The following is an 18,988-nucleotide window of genomic DNA, read 5'->3' as shown; positions in this document are numbered from 1 at the left end:
GCCTGGCTATGGGCTGGAAAAGATCTCAGGAGTTGTTGATCTCTGTGTAATTTTGTCCAAATAAAGACTAGAATTCAGATTGAGGAGCAGAGGTGACTTAGATCCCGGAACCCTGTGCTTGAGTCCTGCACACACAGGGGGCTTGTGAAAACGACTTTTGTATTCTGTGAAAATGTGAAAACGACTTCTGTATTCTGTGAAAATGTGAAAATGGCTTTTGTATTCTGATTCACTGCAGATGCATCAGGGCTCCCCAGGTGGTGCCAGTGGTGAAGAACCTGCCCGCCAAGGCAGGTAGCTTACGAGATAGCGGATTCGCTCCCTGGGCCGAGAAGGTGCCCTGGAGGAGAGGGCCCGGCAACCCACTCCAGTATTCTTGCCTGGAGAATCCCCATGGACAGAGGAGCCTGGAGGGCTACGGTCCATGGGGTCACAAAGAGCCGGGCCATGACCGAAGGGGCTTAGCACGCAGAAATGCTCCCACTTGGCTGTGTGGTAGCCTGGTTACCTGGGAATCGGGCCTGGTTTCAAGTCCATGTTCTTGGTGTCGCCAGAGCTGCAGGAAGAGCGGGGGCCCTGGGTTCGGGCCCTGGGTCTCGGGCCCCCTCCCCGGCTCTGTGATGCTGGGCCCCAGAGAACAGCGGGGCACCGGTGCCTTTGTGGGAGAGATCTTGGCCATCTACCCACATCTTGCGTCTTCCGTCTTGGCTTAGGAGAGTTGAGGCTTCGGTAAACTTCGAGGGATTGTAGGAGACACTTGATTCCAAGGCTGGGGAAATCCTGGGCTTCAGGACAAAGAAGTCCTAGGGCTTTCCCTGGGTATAAGAAAGGGTGGCGCTTCAGAAGAACATAACCAAAAAGAAGGAAGCAAGCAGGTCTCCAGATCTAGTAGGTGGAAAGAGAGCGAACATGAGAATTGTTTTCAGAGAATCTGGTGGCAGAGCCTGAGAGTGAGAACTGGGCTGTCAGTTTCTCGCCGGGGCCGCCGTGCTTCCTGGGCGGACGCGAAGGGGGCTTGGTGAGCCAGGGAGGTTTGTGGTGGGCACTTTATCTCCTGCGGTGGGCCCAGTTCTCAGCAGGGAGTGTTACTGGGAGAACACTGAGGTTATGAGGAGAGAGCGGAATTTGTGGAAAAACGTCCCCCCACCCACAGATTTTCTCATTGTGGTAAATGAGCCCTGCCGTACGGTTTACCACGCTGACCACCCCAGGCGTCCAGTCCGTGCCTTTGCGTCCCTTGGCCTAGCTCTGTAAGCGGCTTCATCATTTCAGACTGGAACTCTGAACACGTCGACAGGAGGAGCGCGATCCTCTGCGTCAGGTGAGACGCGCAGTCTGCGCTCACCTGGGGCCGCCTTGTATCCCCCGTGACCTTGGTTTGTGTTAAACATGAATACTGAGGATGTAGGGTTTGGTGAACTATGGCCCATCCTGTGGGCTGCAGGCCTGGAGGAGGGGGAGGCTCCTGGTTTCAGGGTTCAGGACAGGGACTTGAGATTGGGTGGCCCGGTGACCCAGTGCCAGGGACAGCGGCGTTCAGAGCGACTGGACACAGCTGCTCGTCTCACGCACGGAGAAGACGGAGCCACTGGGAACCTGACGCCTGGGTCTCTGGTCCTCGCCGGGCGGGGCTTGTCCATCGACAGTAGTTGGCCTCTGGTTTCCGTGGCCATTAAGTTAGCAGAACTGCATTAGAATGGCTGCTTTCTTTTGATTTAAAATTATATCATTTCTCACGTTCCGAGCACATTCTTTGGGGTCTCTTTTGCTTTTACCTTTTCTTTAATGAACCCCAAATGTGAAAGCGGTTCACAGGCGACTGGGCCTGAGGTTTCCTCTGCTTGGCCGCGCAGTGATCTGTCCCAGTGAAGACGGGGTCTCATTTTCAAAGGGGAGGTTTGTGCAGTGCCGGCTTCCTGTCTAGACCGTGGAGTCAAACCCAAGAGGAAAGATGGCCCATTTTGATCCTTTGACTCCTTAGGCTAAAATGAGATTTCCCATCACATGCTGTGCTCCACCTAGGTTTTGTAGACAAGCCTTTTTTTTTTTTTTAAAGCAGTATTGTTGGTGAAATGCTTTCAAGCAGCTTGTTTATCTTTGAACGAAGCTTAGTGTAAACATGTCGTGTCAGACGGGAGCGTGGCTTGTCCCGTCAGTGATGGAGCCTCGTAATTAGGGTCCTAGCTGAAAACAATGTGCAATGATGAAGGCCGAGCAGAGGGCGGAGGAGAAGGGGGAGATGATGGTTTGTCCAGAGGAAAACGAGATCTGGAGAGGATGCTCTGGGAAGGTCTGGGAAAATGCACAAAGTAACAGGGTGGGAAAAGCCCAGCTGTGTGTGGTTCTGAAAGTGGGGTGGAGGCTGCACTTCTCAGAGCAGACTCCGGGGGCCACGATGGCTCACTCAGGGGCCCAGGGAGCCCCCAGAGCCTGGTGGAGGCTGGAGGATTTCAACGTGTGGTCCTGCCAGGCTCGGTGCTCAGGGCTGCTGGTGACTGTGAGCCGGTATCTTGGTTGATAGATCAAGGCTGCAAAATCCGATGTGCATTTTCCATTTTTAATGCTATGAGATGCAATTAAATGCACCTACCACTCAAACCATACTGAGCATAATATAATCTTACTTTTTCCAAGATATTTAATGATTTAAGGATTTAAAAAATACGTATCTTGGTACCCACACTGTATTAGTTTTCTCTGTATGGTGAGATAACTGAAAGCTTTAGTTGATCTAAAATTGAAATCTGTGGCTGGTAAACTAGTATTATTTATTAACTTATTTATCACTCACATCAGCTGGTAATTCCAGACTGTATTTTTACTAGAGAGAAGGTAGATGGCTGGAATGAACAAACTGAGGTGTAAAGACTCAAAGTATATGTCACTGTTTAAATTAATTTGTGGAGCTTGGGTATTGTGGGTACTAGTGAACACGTGGTGAACTTGTTTTAAGGTGTGTGATGCAAGGTGGCGAAAGGAGTTTTCAAGTTGTAGCCCTCTCTCCAAACGCCTCTCCACACCTGCATCCTATCCCGGTGTTCACGGATTGAATGTTGTAATTTCAAAATGCGTCTAGCGCCTTGCAGTCACACACCCTGGCTCACGTTCCAGTCGATGGCAGGGATGCGCCTCTTACTTTTCTGTGAGCTGTGACCTTGTGCATCCTTCAGTTGCTATGTCATAGGGCCAACACGTCATGGGGAGCATCAATCAGCCCTCACTGAGTGCGTGAAAAACATCACGTTTGTTCTCTCTGACTAGCCGAATCCAGAATATAACTCAGTTCTTTTAATGGTCAAAACAACTGGATTTGCCCGATTTCAGAAGACGTGTATTTCCAAGTTAAGGGTTCCGGAGAAGTACATTGTAAGTTGATTTTTTTAAAAGTGAATGAAGGCTTAAGTAATTTAATCATCATAAAGGGATATTTCGTGTGCATGCACAGAGCCACACACACAGATCATGCCTGTATGTGTGTGTGTGTGAGAGTAAGATCAGTGGCAACAGCAAACTTTATGTTAGAAACAGCACCCTGAAAACTGTATGGTTAGTTGGTGATTCGTGTCTTAATTGGGATGTTATTGACTCAATATGAGATTAATTTGAAACTCAAAGTCCCTTTGATAATTCAAGAGATCAGTGACTGGACACACACACGGGATTCGTGTTGGAATCTGGCAACAAGAAATAAGTAAAGAATTGAGTCACCACCTGGCATTGTATCGGCAAGTCAAAGTCAACTGGAAGTGGAGGTCGCTTTGCTTCCCTGTCCAGTCGTATAACTTAACACAGTAAGACACGTCTTGATGTCCAAGACGGTCACCACCTCTACTGTGTACGGGGAAAAATGACCCAAGTGCCAGTGGTGAATTTTGCTAACATTAATCCCTTAAGAATTCCATGCTTTATGTATCGTTTGGCCAGATTCTCCTCTTCAATAGTCTTATTGGCTTTTGGCTCTTTCATATTTAATTTCTTTCCAGAGCCAGCCCAGCTCATTGCATTCAGGACGCCTTCCCCAAATTCTGTGTGAGTTATCCCCCTTTTTTATTCTCCTTAGTTTTCCCCTTTGAATAATGCCCAGTTTCCTCAAATGAGAAATAATAATAGGCTGTTTTAAACATGAGCTTTCACTTAGAAATTAACATAGAAATTTGAACTCAAGAATTGGCAGTTTATATAGCAAAGACCCTAAAGTTTTTCAAAGAAGGAGACTTAGCTTGCTTTCAGCACATAAAGACTTTCATCAAAATGTGAAAATATAGTTATTAAAAGCCCAGGTGTGGTTTTGGTTTCCGATGGGATAAACCTCACCAGGAAATATTTGTTTTGAGCCGTGTTCACTGTCTAGTTCTTCTTGTTTAATTTTAACTTCACTGTTGTTCACTTGCCAAGTCGTGTCTGATTCTTTGTGACTACATGACTGCAGCACGCCAGGCTTCCCCGTCCCTCACCATCTCCTGGCATTTGCCCAAGTTCATGCCCATTGGACCAGTCATGTCATCCAACCGTCTCATCCTCTGTCGCCCTCTTCCCCTTCTGCCTTCAATCTCCCGCAACGTCAAACTTCACTGTAACTGGTAGCAAAAGATTTCCCAGATATTCCTAGATATTAACACACTTATACAAGTTCTTTGCTGTCAGAAACCACATTTAAATGCTCACAAATCTCCTAAAACTCTCCATGGTAGATAATGGGGCAGTAAATTATTATTGAATACGAGTGAAAAGAATTAAGGCCTTAGGACTTCTTGTGTGCCACTCGAATTGAATGGGCAAGGCTATGGGGTGAGTGACTCATATTTTGTTTATTTCATATTTATATTCATATTAAAGTGTGCACGGCTTAAGTCTTCTAAATGTTTTTCTTAAATTCTCTTGGAAGACATGAGGTTTTCTGGAGTCTAATACAGTTTGATAGTCACTGGTCAGTGGGTTGACATTTGGTTTCAACAGGAGCTGATAAAGGTAAGGATTGGTTCCTCGAGTGTTAGGAGTAGGACTCTGCTCAGGGGCGGCGTGGGGTGTGTGGTTTGGGAATGACATCTCTGCAGGCACAAACCGCGGGCGGCTGACCCTGGAACCTCAAGGCAACCTTAGAGGTGTCTCTTGGCGTCTCTCTCGGCCTCAGTGTAAACACCAGACTGTTGCTGAGAAAACCACCGCTTCCTTCTGTGGTTCCCCCATTTTCCTTCCTAAACCGTAAGTGTTGGCTTGTGTTTTTGGGTCGGTCCTTTGAAAATGCGCTTGCAAAGCAGCGTTTTTCGTCCACCATCCATCATCTTCCAGAAAAGCCCAAGGAGCTGAGGCTGTGCTCGAGCCCTGGTCCGACATCCGCGTGACCTGGGCGTCTGTCTGAGAGTCTTCACGAGGGCCTCTCTCTCATCTTCGGTCAGAGGAGAAGGCTCGCGCCACTGTTAGTGTTCGCTGTTCCACAGGGTTAATTCTGTGGCATTTCTGTTCACATTTTGAGCTTTCAGACCTGGTTTTAAAGCTACACCCTGTTCTCCTTTGGGGCGCTGTTTCCAGCAGCGAGTCCTCTGGGCTTGCAGACCTGCACTGCAGCGGTTTCGAATCTGTCATTTATAAGGAATCCAAAACCTCACATGTATTTCTGAAAAGTGGCTTCAGGATGAGTCTGGTATTCGAGGCTGAGCGCAGCTATGAAAATTACATTTTGGCTTCATCCTGGCTGCTGGGCTCAGTCTAAACACGCACACTTTTTCTCAGACATGTCCTGTATCTGACCGGCTAGGGGAACAGCTGAGATGACTGTCCTAACAAGGTGTTTTATAGCCTCTGTGAAATGCAAGGAGTGTGAATGAAGTGATATCATATACACTCATTTAATGCACTATGTGGTTGGCCTCTTTCTTACCAGAAGGAATATCTGTTTTCTAGCCTCATTCCTGGAAATACTGTATGCCTTCCCCATCTGCAGAGAAACCAGCGATCATGTATAATATTTACTTGTTCCAGGGAAAAAAGTTGGTAATCCTGTTGCCCTTGTTTTAAGGGAACTGGTTTTGAGTTGCATGTCAGTCACATTCATCTTTCCCAGGTCGGTTAGGCCTTTCATGTTGCCATTTTAAGTGTGTTACAGACGGTCGGGTCCTGAAAGGATCGGGAGGTGGGACCAGTGGGATCAACAGGAAATTGACCGCACTTTTTCCTCCCCAGCGGAAAGCCGTCTTCGTGGCTTAGTGCTAGTTACCTGGGGCTTTCCCAGCGCGAGCAGGGCCTTCAAGGCGTCTTGTTAAAGACGCTCTAACGAGGCAGGGAAGGCCACTCCGCGTGGCTCCGGGATGGCTGTCAGTGAACGGACCGGGCGCCCTTGGACCCGGCTGTTAGGTTTCTCACTTACTGTCCTGTGTGCGGTAAAGCTGAGCACGTTTCCCGGGTCCCAGAAGGACGGGCCTCAGAAGCGCCCTAAGCATTCTTTCGATGCGCATTTTCGCCCCATGAGGGATTTTTCTGAAGCTACAATGCAGGAAAGGTCCTGGAGCCGTTCTCCGAGGCCGCGGGAGGGGGGCGCGTCTGTCCTTTGCTCCAAGACTCCTGCAGACTCGTGGCATCTCGGCGTCACTGTTTGTGAGAGACTGTGTTGACACGGTGTTGCTAAGACAGAGACAGGATGTTAAAAGCAACTGTGAGTGTGGGATTCACAGGCCTGCCGAGAGCGAGACTCCAGGGAGAGTGGGCCAACGGCAACTGTAAGTCCCCCCCACCTCCCCCCCGCCGCCCCCGCAACCAAGCGCCGGACCTCAGGCGCCTGGGGGCTGCGGCGCCCGCCTCCTCTTCCTCACCCGCCTGCCTCCCTGCCTCTCTCCTCCCTTCCAGCCCCGTCCTCTCCTTCCTCCTCTCCTTCCTTCTCCAGCCCTTGGAAACCCTGCCGGCCTAGCACTGCGCTGCATGTTTCCCACTCCCAGTGCATTTCGGGCTGCCGATGGGCTGGCAGAAAGCGCGCAGCACTTCTGCCTAAACAGGTGCTTTTACACTGAGTGTTAAACTTGGAGATGGCACACTTTTTACCCTAAGCCTCAGAACTGGAGTGCCCAGGACCTGGTGTCTTACTCTGTCTCCTCGCCTCACACCAGGGCTGCTCCCCACAGGTCGCCAGCCCCCCGCCTTCCCAGGGGGACACAGCGCCCCGGCCGCTTCCCTTCTCGGGTGCCCACCGGCCTGCCCCTCCCCTCGGTGCCCCGACCCCGGTGCCCCGTGCCCTCCTGCTGGGCCGACCCCCTTTGCCTCTTTCTGGGCAGCAAGGCCCCCTCCCCACGTGTCCGCCTCCCCTGGCCAGGCCTCCCTCCGCCTCCCTCCCTCCTGCTCTGGGGTCCCCGCGTCCCTGGACCGGCCTTGGGGACCCTCCCTGTGTGTCTGCGAGTCTCTGCTCTGTCTCTTGAGGGGCCTCAGATGCAGTTTCTCACTTTGGCCTCCCGCTCGCTGAGATACTCAACTCAGCCTTGTCAGCGTCGCGGGCCGCAGGGCCACCCGCCCTGCCCCAGGCGTGCAGTGCAGCGGAAGCCTCCTGGCAGGTCCGATCAGAGGGGGCACCGGGCGGCTCAGATGTGGTGTGGACGCGCGAAGGCCACTCCCCAACCCCCACCCAGTCCCCCAGCCCCGCTGGGGACAGACCTAGAGCAGAAACAAGTGACTGAGGGGCTGAAGTCAGAGAGCCAGAGTGGGTGGGGCGGGAGGAAAGGTGGCCCACGGGGCGGCAGGACGGTGCAGGAGGTGGGGGCGCGCTGCTCCTTGCAGGCCGCAGGGGGCGGTCTGTGGCTCTCACGGGAGCGTCGTGGACACGGTGGCCAGGGACTCGGGCGGGAAGGACAGTGCGGGGGCCATGGTCATTCCGGGTGGGGGGGCAGTTCAGTTCAGTTCAGTCTCTCAGTCATGTCTCTTTGCGACCCCATGGACCGCAGCACACCAGGCCCCCCTGTCTATCACCAACTCCCGGAGTCCACCCAAACCCATGTCCATTGAGTTGGTGATGCCATCCAACCATCTCATCCTCTGTCATCTCCTTCTCCTCCTGCCTTCAATCTTTCCTAGCATCAGGATCTTTTCCAATGAGTCAGTTCTTCGCATCAGGTGGCCAAAGTATTGGAGTTTCAGCTTCAGCATCAGTCCTTCCAGTGAATAACCAGGACTGATCTCCTCTAGGATGGACTGCGTGGATCTCCTTGGGTGGTGGGACAGGCAGGTGAGAAAGGTGTCCGGCTACCTGGGGAGAGTCGCTGAGACTCAGAAGCCTCCTAACGGGAGGTCCCTTCAGAAGGTGGGGATGTCCTCTCCGGACCCTTGCTCATTCCGGACAGTCAGTGATTCTGGGAGAACATTCTGGCCAAGGACTCCTCGGCTTTGTCCTTCAGGCCAGTGAGTCAGCAAGCACCAGGGGCTCCACCTCCACCCCCAGTTCCCATCTCCAGGCGGCCTTTCCACCCACGGGTCCCAGCGGACACGCTCGTGGTCATCTGAGCCGCGGTCACGGGGCACCTAGTCATCATCCCGTCTGTGCGTGGGGCCCCCCAGCGACCTCTGGGAGACATGTGGGGTTGCCCCGACACCCTCGGTTCACCCCCCTCCCTGGGCGAGGACGTGGGAGGAGGAGACGAGGGGACGAGGGGAAAGGGGATGAGGGGAAGGGAAGATGAGTCAACCCACGTGGTCCAACGAGGGAAACAGGAGAGCCAGCCTGCCGTCTCATGACGGAGGTCGGAGCCAAGCACACACCCGAGGGTGCTCGTGAAGCTTGCGGGGAGCCCCCCTGCCCCCCAAGACTGTGCAGCTTGGTTCTTAGCCTGACTGCGAGAGATGTCGCGGATCACAGTTCAGTTTGTTCCTCAGATGTTTCATGCTCATTTTTTTTTTTTGCCAAGAACACATCAACACTTGGAGTTGTTTTCCCATTCAAGCAGAAGTGTTTTGTGAGTCTCAAAGTAGTGGGGATGTTCTGTTTCCATGTTTTCCATGATTAGAACAGAAATGTTATTTTACTGAGCTAAATTCTTTTCAGAAATGTTATTTTACTGAGCTAAATTCTTTTCTGTTGTATTAATGAGGAAAAGTTATTTTCACATCTTTGGAATCACATTTATCTTACATTTATCAAATAAAACGCTGAGGATAGAATCACCGTAGAGCAAATGCAGATGAAGGCGCGTGGGCTGTGGGCTCCTTGGACATCCGTCACCCTTCTGTCCACAGTTCCCAGCGTACTTCTGCAGATTCAAAAATGCTGTGCAAAGGTAGACGTTTAAAATTGTTACTGTGCTTCGGCGTTTGGCCTAGAGTTTGCATTCTGTCTTGTTTTTAGATTGCCTTGTTTTCATAAATGACTTTTTTGGTTGGAAAATTTAGAGAACACTACATAATAGTAGCTTCAATAATGGGGTTTCCTTGTCTTTTACTTTGGTGGAATTCCTTCACACCTGTTAATATTTTATTTGTTTTTTTTTAATGTTTATTATATGTAATTTTGCACCATAGGATTTGGTTCTTTTTTAATTGGCGTGGAGTGGGTTTTGTTCGTTTCAGGAGTACAGCGCAGTGAGTCAGTTCTGCGTATGTCCACTCTGAAGACTTTTCCCATGGAGGCCACTGCAGAGTACCGAGCGGCCTGCCCTGTGGTTCCTCCCGGTTATGCTGTCACGAATTCTTAAATCCTATGCACGCATTTTGGGGGGCGGGGTGGGTTTCATTGAAGAAGCGTGTGAATTTGCAAAGGCCTAGCTCAGTGACTCTTAGGGTCCTTGGTCAGAAACCAGGTCGAGCCAGGACGTTTCCAGAAGCCCCTTGAGTCCCCTTCTCGTTGCCTGTAGCCCCAAGGATGAGCACCCCGCAACTTCGCTTGTTCAGGTTTGAACTTTATTTCATCAGAGTCTCTCGGCTGGTTTTGTTTGTTGTTTGTTTGTTCCTGGCTCCCAGTTGCTCGGTAATGAGTCTTCGAGACCCATCCGCGTCATAGCCCCCCAACCTCAGTGGGTGAGGATTTCATCCCATGGATCCAGACCACCATGTTTTATTCTGCTGTTTCCAGTTCTCCCTACTGTGTAGAGTGTTGCAGTGACCATTCTTGAGCATGCCTTCAAGGAAGACTTTATTAAAGCACAGCAAAGTGCAGACGCTGGAAGTTCGCGGCTCACTGAAGTTTTCCACGTGCACTGCTCCCCCTGGTCGAGCAGAGAATGTCCCAGCACCCGGGGACCTCTCTGCAGCCCCCGAGCCAGCAGGCTCCTGACTTTCGCGGTCGATGGCATCACTTGTTCTAGATCTTAAAGCCGGAGGTCATACAGTGTCTGCGCTCCTACTGAAGTTCTGTTTTTAAATCATGGCTTAAAAACCATTCTGTTGAGGAATGGTTGATTTACAGTGCTGTGTTAATTTCTGCTACATAGCAAAGTGATTCAACCATACATCTATCTGTCTGCCTATATATACACACGTGTTCTTTTTCATATTCTTTTCCATTATAGGTACTTAAGATTTTGAATATAGTTCCCTGTGCTACACAGAAGGACTTCATTGTTTATCCATTCTGTGTGTAATAGTTTGCATTTGCTAACCCAAACTCCTAGTCCATCCCTCCCCTCCTGTTGGAGAAGTTTCAAGATGCTTTTTCAGGGCACTCCTGTCTGGGCTGGGGGTCCGTGGAGGCATTGACAGCCATTTTGCAGAACCCCTTGGCAGTACACAGACACTTAAAACAAGAATTGCCAGAAATAGCATACTCTAGTTAAAATTACAAACAGGGTGCGAGCTAGGACATACACATGAAAATCTCTCATATATACTCTCTGTTTCTTTATGATGTTTTAGTTTCCAAAAAGAGTGAGCTCATGGCGCTTTGAGGGGAGGGTGTTATATTTTATCTGCCGTACTAACATTTTGGGGCTAATGAAACAGTTAAAAATAATATAATTGAAAAGGTTGAACTTCAGTGGCATGTGGTAAGGGCAAATGCTGGGAAATAGTCTCAGTAATGATAAAGTATGATGCGGCTGTTGATGACATCTGCCCACATACGTGTGGGGCAGGTGCCAGGAGTGAAATCTGGGGACAAGTGCACGTGTGATGCTCAGCTCCAGTTGTTGTTCAGTCACTAAGTCATGTCTGACTCCGCAGCCCCATGGACTGCAGCACGCCAGGCTTCCTTGTCCATCACCAGCTTCTGGAGCTTGCTCAAACTTATGTCCATCGGGTCGGTGATGCCATCCAGCTATCTCATCCTCTGTCGTCCCCTTCTCCTCCTGCCCTCAATCTTTCCCAGCATCAGGGTCTTTCCTAATGAGTCAGCTTTTCGCATCAGGTGGCCCAAGCATGGGGGCTTGGGCTTCAGCGTCAGCCCTTCCGATGAATGTTTAGGACTGATTTCCCTTAGGATGGACTGGTTTGACCTTGCTGTCCTAGGGCCGCCACCTAATCGTGTTGCAGAAGGGTTGTTCTGCTGGACAGCTCCCCCTGGAGGCGGGGTCTGGAAGCTCTACTTTTGATCTGTACCTGCTTTTCAGTTTCTGCCCTGGTGGCCCTGAAGTACATTCCTCTGTCTCTACGTGCTTCTTTAGTGGAGTAGATGATTATGCACGAGATTCTCCAAAGGAGGGCTACCACCAGGAAGAAGACGGGGCTCGTCCCATCACCACAAAACTATTCTGACATTTTGCACAGCGCAGAGAATGTGAAAAGGAATTTGAAAGATAAGCTGTTTAGACTTGGCCGAGGTCCACTTGTCCCTATTTGGCGGGATGCGAAACCCATAAAAATGGTTACAGTGGGGTTGGCACAGGGCGGTCTCCACGAGAAGCAGAGAGAGAGCCACAGAAAGGCGAGGATTTCACTCTGTTAACTCGTCTCAGACATGCTTCCCTGTGGAATACGTGTCACAGTTAACAAATCACCTTGATGGGGCATTCTCTGTTTTTCTCCCCCATGCAGACACGCATACACACACACACACGCATATACATACACACACACACACACACACACACGCGCACACACACACACACACACGCACAGTAGTGTAGCAGCTGGCTTCCTTGCTTAGGTAAAAGGTCTCTCTAAATGGAACTAGCAAGCCTCCCCCTTCCTGTATGCCCACCTAGAACTCTCTGTGATGTTGAGAAGTGCTTTCGGTCGGCCTGCAGGCTAGAGAAAGAGCGGAAATTGAGTTTATTTTGAATGAAAGTCTCTGACCCCAGTCACCCGTCTTCCTTCTCTGGCGCGCAGACTGTGTCGTAAATCTTTGGGAATTTTTAGAACTTAGCATACTTTATAGCATTAATTCTGATAGTTTGACTTTCTGGGAACTCTTAATTGGGGCATGAAAGAAAATGTACATTCCATTCACTGTTCTGTCCTCTCGTGAAGAGTGTAGAGAGACTCGTCCAGAATATAAAAGTGCTCCGCTGACGCCGTTCCTTTCGCATCCCTTCACAGTTGTGTTACCTGTGACGTTTAAGCTCGATCCCTTCCGTCGATGGTGTGCGTGTCCGACGGACTTCATCGAGAGCTGGTGTAGCCTTTTCTTCTTTTTCAGATCATGTTAATTCAGGTCGGCTTCCACTTGGAGGGAATTTGTTACGCTCTTGTGGTGAACTGCTGGCTGTCGAGGTTGGCTTGGTTTCTGAGTTTTTCTACAGGCTTAGGGGTACAAATGGTGGTTCTTTTGCGCCTGAGGACTTTGTCGGCTTCTCTTACCCTCACGTAGTCTGAGTGACCCGTGTGGCTGTGGGCCACGGATGAGCTCCTTCTAAGGGCTGGGCAGAAAGCTCGTTTGGGTTTTCCCGTGCCATCTTTTTGGCCAACCCAGTAAGACATGGACCAGGACCCGCAGCGCTGCGACCTTTGAGATCTTCAGCCACGTCCCCCGTTTCCAGGGGCAGACGGTCTTCCTGACCAGCCTGGTCAGCCGGGCCTGTAGGTTCAGCGTGTGTCTCCCCGGGGAGAAGGCATGGGCCTCCTCGGGGGACTCGGGGCTGGTTTACTTGACCTCGCACCCCGGGGAGGGGCCAGGCAAGAGGGATGGGTGGGAATGCGTCACAGAGTACAAGTTCTTCCTGTTCCAGAAGCCGAAACACATGGGCAGGGAGCTAGCTGCTCGGACCTCAGGAAGAATGAGCAGGCCTTGTCCACCCCCTCAGATGTGCAGCCAAGGGAGCTGCTGGAGCCGGCGGGGGGTGGAGGGGTGGGGGGGACGGGGTATGGCTGCCGGAGCCAGTGGGGCCGCCTCGTCTCTTGGTTCTGTGGAGAGGTCCAGATGCGGAATGTGATTCCCCAGGAAGTCCTGAAGCTTGTGGCATGGGCTTCACATGTCAGGTCCCCAGTGAAATCGTGACTCTGAGTAACTCATGCCATTTTCTCGTTCGCCCTTTTGAACAGCAGTTCAGGATGGAGGGTTGAGACTCGCACTACTGCAGGCTTTTACTTAATGAGCTATTTCAAAATCAGACAGTCAGGCAGATTGAAGGGACGCTCGGAGCGTCACTGATGCCCTTTTCAGCTAGGCACCCTCGAGTCACAGCTGAAATGACTCTACATGCCAGGGTGAGATACAGCATCAGTCATTGTGTGGGCCAGAATAACAATATTTCAACGTGGATTTTATTTAGCAAAGTAAATGTGTCTCTCATGATTTTTGTTTGTTATTCTAAAAATTAGGTTTTTTGTTTTTTTTTTTAAACAGAGCCATTTTGCATAAAATGCTAGGCCACCCAGATTGTGAAGCAAAAATCATGGTCTAAAAATGTCTTTTGTTCTGAAAAGTTGCCCATCGTTTAGATGTTCTTTGAATTATCAATGCTTCAGGATTATCTTCTAGGGCCAGAAGTGGTAATAAAATTTCCTACATGAATAAAGCAGATAAAGGAGACATGAATATCTTTTGTCTGGGACTGAGAAATGTTCTTTTTGCTTGATGTAAGCTGGTGGGAGCAGGGTGAGGGTCCTTTATTTCTGTAAGAGGGCTATAATAAGACTTTAGTTCTTTTTTCGTCTCTGATTTCATCCAGTAGTTGTCATGACCTGGAGTGTTGTTCAAGGGAAATTTGCGGGTGTGTTTCTGGGTGTGTTTCTGTAGCAAGAGCTCAAGAAACAGCTTGACCTCAGCATCCACCATGGGGGCCCTCTAACCTCTTATCTGGGGTCCCCTACAATTAAGGCATTTGCTGATAGCTTAAGGGAACAGTTCCAGGAAACTCACTTTTATAACCTTCCTCAAATTGAATAAAGATAAGCTTCTGAGATTTTAATCAGCCTTTCAGAAGAGGAAACCTCAGAATCACCAAATGGCCATTTTCAACTTGAGTGACTAAGGTCTGGTTTTGAAGACGCTGTTGTCGACCTGTGGGTAGGAAAACCCACCCCGCCTGGGCTGCTGTTGCCCACCACCCACCGACCCCGGTGAACCTGGGCTGTGGGTGGACAGGTTCTAAGTCCATGGGTGTTAACCTGATTGGCTTCTCCTTCTGGTCTCCTGGGTAACTGAGCAGAGTTCAAGGAGCAAGTGTGGGTTTCTGAACCCAGCTCAGAGGCAGGGACATGGTGGGGATGAGACATCGCAGAGAGGAGCCACCTGGAGCCCAGGTGACTCGGGGCTGCCTCACCCATTGAGCTTACCTGGCTGGGGGCTAACCTAGCAGCTTCGCGCCGTGCTGGGGGGCCCCTGAGAACCTCCGCTCTCCCCGGCTGTCTGGGCATCTGAAGTGGTCCCCCACTCACCGCCGAGTTCCTAGCAGCTTCGCGCCGTGCTGGGAGACCCTGAGAACCTCCGCTCTCCCCGGCTGTCTGGGCATCTGGAGTGGTCCCCCACTCACCGCCGAGTTCCTTTTTACAGTGGTTTCTCACAGTGCTGTCCCTGCATCGTGAGCTGACACACCAGCGTTGCTGGGTTGTCGTCTAGGGTTGTTATTTGAGGTTGATTCAATGGACGCCAGCATCACCGCCACCACCATCAAAACAACAGCGATCAGACGCCTGCTGCTCTGTCTCATCAGCTCTCAGGTGCCTGTGTGTTCATGTTCAAATGCCTCTGGGGTTGGCGCAGATAGAACAGTTGACGGGGTGTCGTGGTTCAGTCAGTGGTGGGTTTTACAGCCGACGTGGTCGCAGGTGAAATACGGGCTGTATCAGGCTGGGTGTGGCGCTCTGGGGCTGCCCTCCAAGTACTCTCGGGGTCCTGGAGACACACACGCCAAGGACTGTGAGACACACGTGATAAATGTCACAGTGCTGTTCAGTCACTAGGTCGTGTCCCACCCTTTGGGACCCGTGGACTGCAGCAGGTCAGGCTTCCCTGTCCTCCACTAGCTCCCAGGGTTTGATCAGACTCCTGTCCATTGAGTCGGTGATGCCATCCAGCCATTTCATCCTCTGTCGCCCCCTTCTCCTCCTGCCCTCAATCTTTCCCAGCATCAGGGTCTTTTCCAGTGAGATGGCTCTCGCATCATGTGGCCAGAGTACTGAGGCTTCAGCATCAGCATGTCACAACAGAGGTGTGTAGTCCACATGTCATGGGCACTGGGTTGGAGCAGTGAGCCCTTTCTTGGGCATGGTTGAGGAGGCTCTTTCTGCAGTCTGTTGGTTCTTTAATGTTTGTGCATTTCGGATGAATTTCTGGAGCACAGGTTTCAGGTTTTAGCCTCATCTCTTTGGACAGCTGTAAGTGGTCACCCAAACCCAGATTCTGAAGCAACGCTGTGTGCATGGATTGATTTACACTGTAGGAGGTTATGAGAGTGCGTGCTGAAGAATTGCTGAAAGACGAGTCGGGGAGGGGATGGACTTGCAGTGTCTGGGGTCCGTTGGGACTGTTGTCAGTCATCCCTATTTCCAGAATATAAAATTAAGAACAGCTTACTGTCTTGGAGGCACTTGTTCAGATTTCATTTAGTAAAGTAAATATCTCCAGATGTAGTTGTTTTATGAAGAAGATTTCCAAGGCATTGGAACCAAGATGAGCACATTGTTTTTAAAAATCGGACTTTATGCAATCACAATGCTGTTAACAATATGGGTTTATTTTCCAGAAGCTATATTGCCAGGAGCAGCGTTTAGGTGTGCACTGGATCTCAGGCTTAATATCGAGTTGCTAGTAAAGCTCGTTAGCTAAATTCTACCTATCACACCCTCTTCCATTCTGTCCACAATATCTATGTCTATTCTGGCTTAGAATTTGGATTCTTCTAAAGAAATTGCAAATGTATTGAGCACCATCGTCTGTTTGTCTTCCGATGTGTTGGCAGTTTTCCACGATGGTAATTGAATTGAATTCATCTCAGCCTTGTCCTCGTGTGTTATATTAAATCTCCTGACTCAGAGTTCACGTCTGTAAAGTGGGAATGGTGATATTCGTCTTGTTAGACAAGAGGCAGCTGGTTGATTGTTGCATTTGGTGGGCATTTGAACACGCTGGTTCCCTTCTTCTCCAGCTCGTCTCACCCACTTGAATTCTTTGTCGTGCATTTTGACTTTAATTTAAACGTTAGAAGTGAATCACAGGGGCATTTGGTTGTGGAGTGTTCTTCTGTTGAAACGTCCTGATTGAACTGAATTAGCATTTTGTTATTCAGGCTTTGGGCCTGTTTGTTTCCTTTTTGCATGTTTTGCGTGTCATTGTGTCCTGGGGATGTGAGGGGCGAAGCATGGACCCTCCCCACCGCCAGTTTCCTGTGGTCTCAGCACTGAAAGTCCTGCACCAGGAGGGCCTTTGCAAGTAGCGGTGGTTCCTGCTGGACCTCAGGAAGTGGAGAGAGTCCGCGTCTCAGAGTGTCAGTGACAGCACTCCCTCTTTGGACTGAGTGGTGCTGTGATGTGTTCCACTCGGGGCTTGCTGTTCTGTCTGCCAGGGCCAGAGATGGACTTCTGAGCAAGTGCAGAAGGACTTGTCCCCCTAGGACGAGGCCACAGAGTGTGTGTGTTAAGATGGGGCTGGTGGTACTGGGTAGGGCTTTTCCCATAAATAGCGAAGATGCCAAAAGCATTTCAGTTGAAACCTGGACCTCCTGTTCTTCTGTTTAAAGCTGTTTTCTCTTCCTTCCAGGGTGGGTGTGCCGGCTCTGGCTGCGGGAAGTGTGACTGCCATGGCGTGAAGGGACAAAAGGTGAGTAGCCCTCCGAGGGCGGTGATCCCTCAGGTCGCCATCGCTGTGGAAGTCATTACTTTAGAGCAACCGAATAACCAGCAAGTCATGCTGAAGCTTTTTACCACGTCAGGCATTTCCCCAGAGCAATACAAATCAAACAAAACCAGGCTCAACAATATTTTTGAGGCATCCTGTCTGCTCCTCCCCAAAGCTGGTAATTATTGGTGGCAGTTAACGCTAAAAAAGCGATTTGGTTTCTTTCCTTTTTTGACTCTAGAAGGAACAAGTGTATTGGCAGAAAATCCGTTGAGTCAATCGCATTCTTTGGAATTAGTGCACGAAGACTAAACTTAGCTTTTTTTTTCCTGAAAAAAAAAACAAAAAACAAAAGTTTCTCTTGAACTTGAGAACCTTCTATTCAAATAAGAATTTTTAAACAGTTTTACATTCGTAACATACTTGTCTAGATTTATTTACAGAAACAGTAACTATTTGTCATTTCCCAAATGTACAATTATAATTTTTTTTTCTAAGCAGTACTCTGCCCTCTCTCTCACTTGAAGAATCGCAGATCTGTATGAAGATCATTTTCTCCTGAAGGCAGGTTGGGTCTGTGCATTTCAGTTGTTTGGAGAGAGGGTTTTCACCCCAGGACAGGGCAATATCCTGGCTCTGTGTGGGGTCACCATGGAAACGGGGTGGGGTCATGGGAAAACCTGGCCGCTGGGCCACAGCAGCTGGGGCCACGCGGAAGGGAGGCGGAGACCCCTGGTCCTCTTCCCACTTTCTGGGAGCTGGGGGTATTGTTCAGGCAAGCCATCCCTTCTGGTCTGCCAGGGCTCCCTGAATCACAGACTCACACTTCTGAAATCCAGCAGGTTCTACTTTACAGAAAATTGTTCCGTTTCTTTTCAGCTGTTTGCTGACGTACCAACATCACCCTTTTTAAAGTCTGTAGACGGTTGGTGCCACCGCTATCACCTGGGCAGGCTTTGAATCAGTGAAGTCTGTGGAAGCATTTTCCTGTCCTCCAGCATCCACACTCAGCACCCGCTTTATCCTCTGTAATCCCTCTTCTCGTGCTGTTTTCTTACTCGGGAAGTGTCTCTAGCTAGTTCCAGATTGCATCCTCGAGAGTAACGGCAAGATGTTCGTGTCACAAAGACTCTTTTTGTGTGTGTGTCTAACTTGAATTGTAAGCATGCTGAACTAACAAAGAAATCCTTCAAACTATACAAAGTGGAACTTTCAACAAATAGGAACTGGAGACTTATCAACATCACTATGGTTTTCTTATAACTTAGAGCATCAGAATTGGGGGAGGGGAGGGAGAGTTGGTGTTTCTTGCTTATAAAGAAAACGTGTCTTTTCCACCCGCTTTCTTGGTCTCATTCTCCACCATCGACTGCACCCCCTGGCGGCATTCACTCAGGCTCTGGTACTTTTCAGACACTATTCCGGTCTTACTTTTCTAGCCTGATTCATTTTACTTTTAGCCCCAGATCTCCCCCTTAATATGAGGAAATAGAGTCTTTATATTCATTATATATAAGGAAGTAGATTCATCCAGGTGCAGCTTTCCAAATATGTTTGGCCGACTTCTTCCTGACTTGACAGGGGCCTGGCCCTCGTCAGTTCAGAGCTGGTGAAAGCACCTTCAGAGAAGGCAGGTCACGTCTCGGGGTGTCTGACACCCACCCCAATGAGGAAAGGGGCTGTGGGTGTTTCTTTTCAAACCCGAGCACATGGAAGCCTTTGCTTTGGCCAGTGCATCAGTGGAGGCCCGGTCTGTGCGTCTCCGGGCCCAGGAACACACTCCGTAGGCCTGCCTTCCACTCAGGCATGGCAAGGTCAAGGTGGGAAGGTCACAGGGTCGCCATGATCCTTCCTGGTCTGCGCATGCTCCTT

General features: G+C 50.0%; 1 protein-coding gene and 1 long non-coding RNA gene across 3 annotated transcripts in view; both read left to right on the top strand.

Annotated features, from left to right (window-relative positions):
- Window positions 1–18,988, top strand: part of COL4A1 (collagen type IV alpha 1 chain) — a 132,839-nt gene that overhangs the window by 37,496 nt on the left and 76,355 nt on the right. The window contains exons 1-2 of one of the 2 annotated variants that reach the window (XM_086330561.1): window positions 6,584–6,713; window positions 17,039–17,098. Coding sequence is in view for 1 of the 2 variants with exons in the window: in XM_086330560.1 (XP_086186686.1) it covers window positions 17,039–17,098 (60 nt within the window). In the remaining variant the exon portion in view is untranslated. Of the gene's footprint in view, window positions 1–6,583; window positions 6,714–17,038; window positions 17,099–18,988 lie in introns of those variants that run through there. The other variant, XM_086330560.1, reaches the window with a different exon arrangement.
- Window positions 17,566–18,451, top strand: LOC147362075 (uncharacterized). The gene is made up of 2 exons (XR_015138464.1): window positions 17,566–17,689; window positions 17,996–18,451. It is a non-coding gene; the product is annotated as an uncharacterized LOC147362075 (long non-coding RNA).

Source organism: Bos grunniens, chromosome 12 (genome assembly GCF_055505025.1).
Source record: "Bos grunniens cultivar Pamir isolate PY7600 chromosome 12, Bosgru_T2T1.0, whole genome shotgun sequence".
Classification (NCBI taxonomy): domain Eukaryota; kingdom Metazoa; phylum Chordata; class Mammalia; order Artiodactyla; family Bovidae; genus Bos; species Bos grunniens.
Note: the sequence above shows the minus strand (reverse complement) of the source record. Positions and strands in the feature narration are given on the sequence as shown.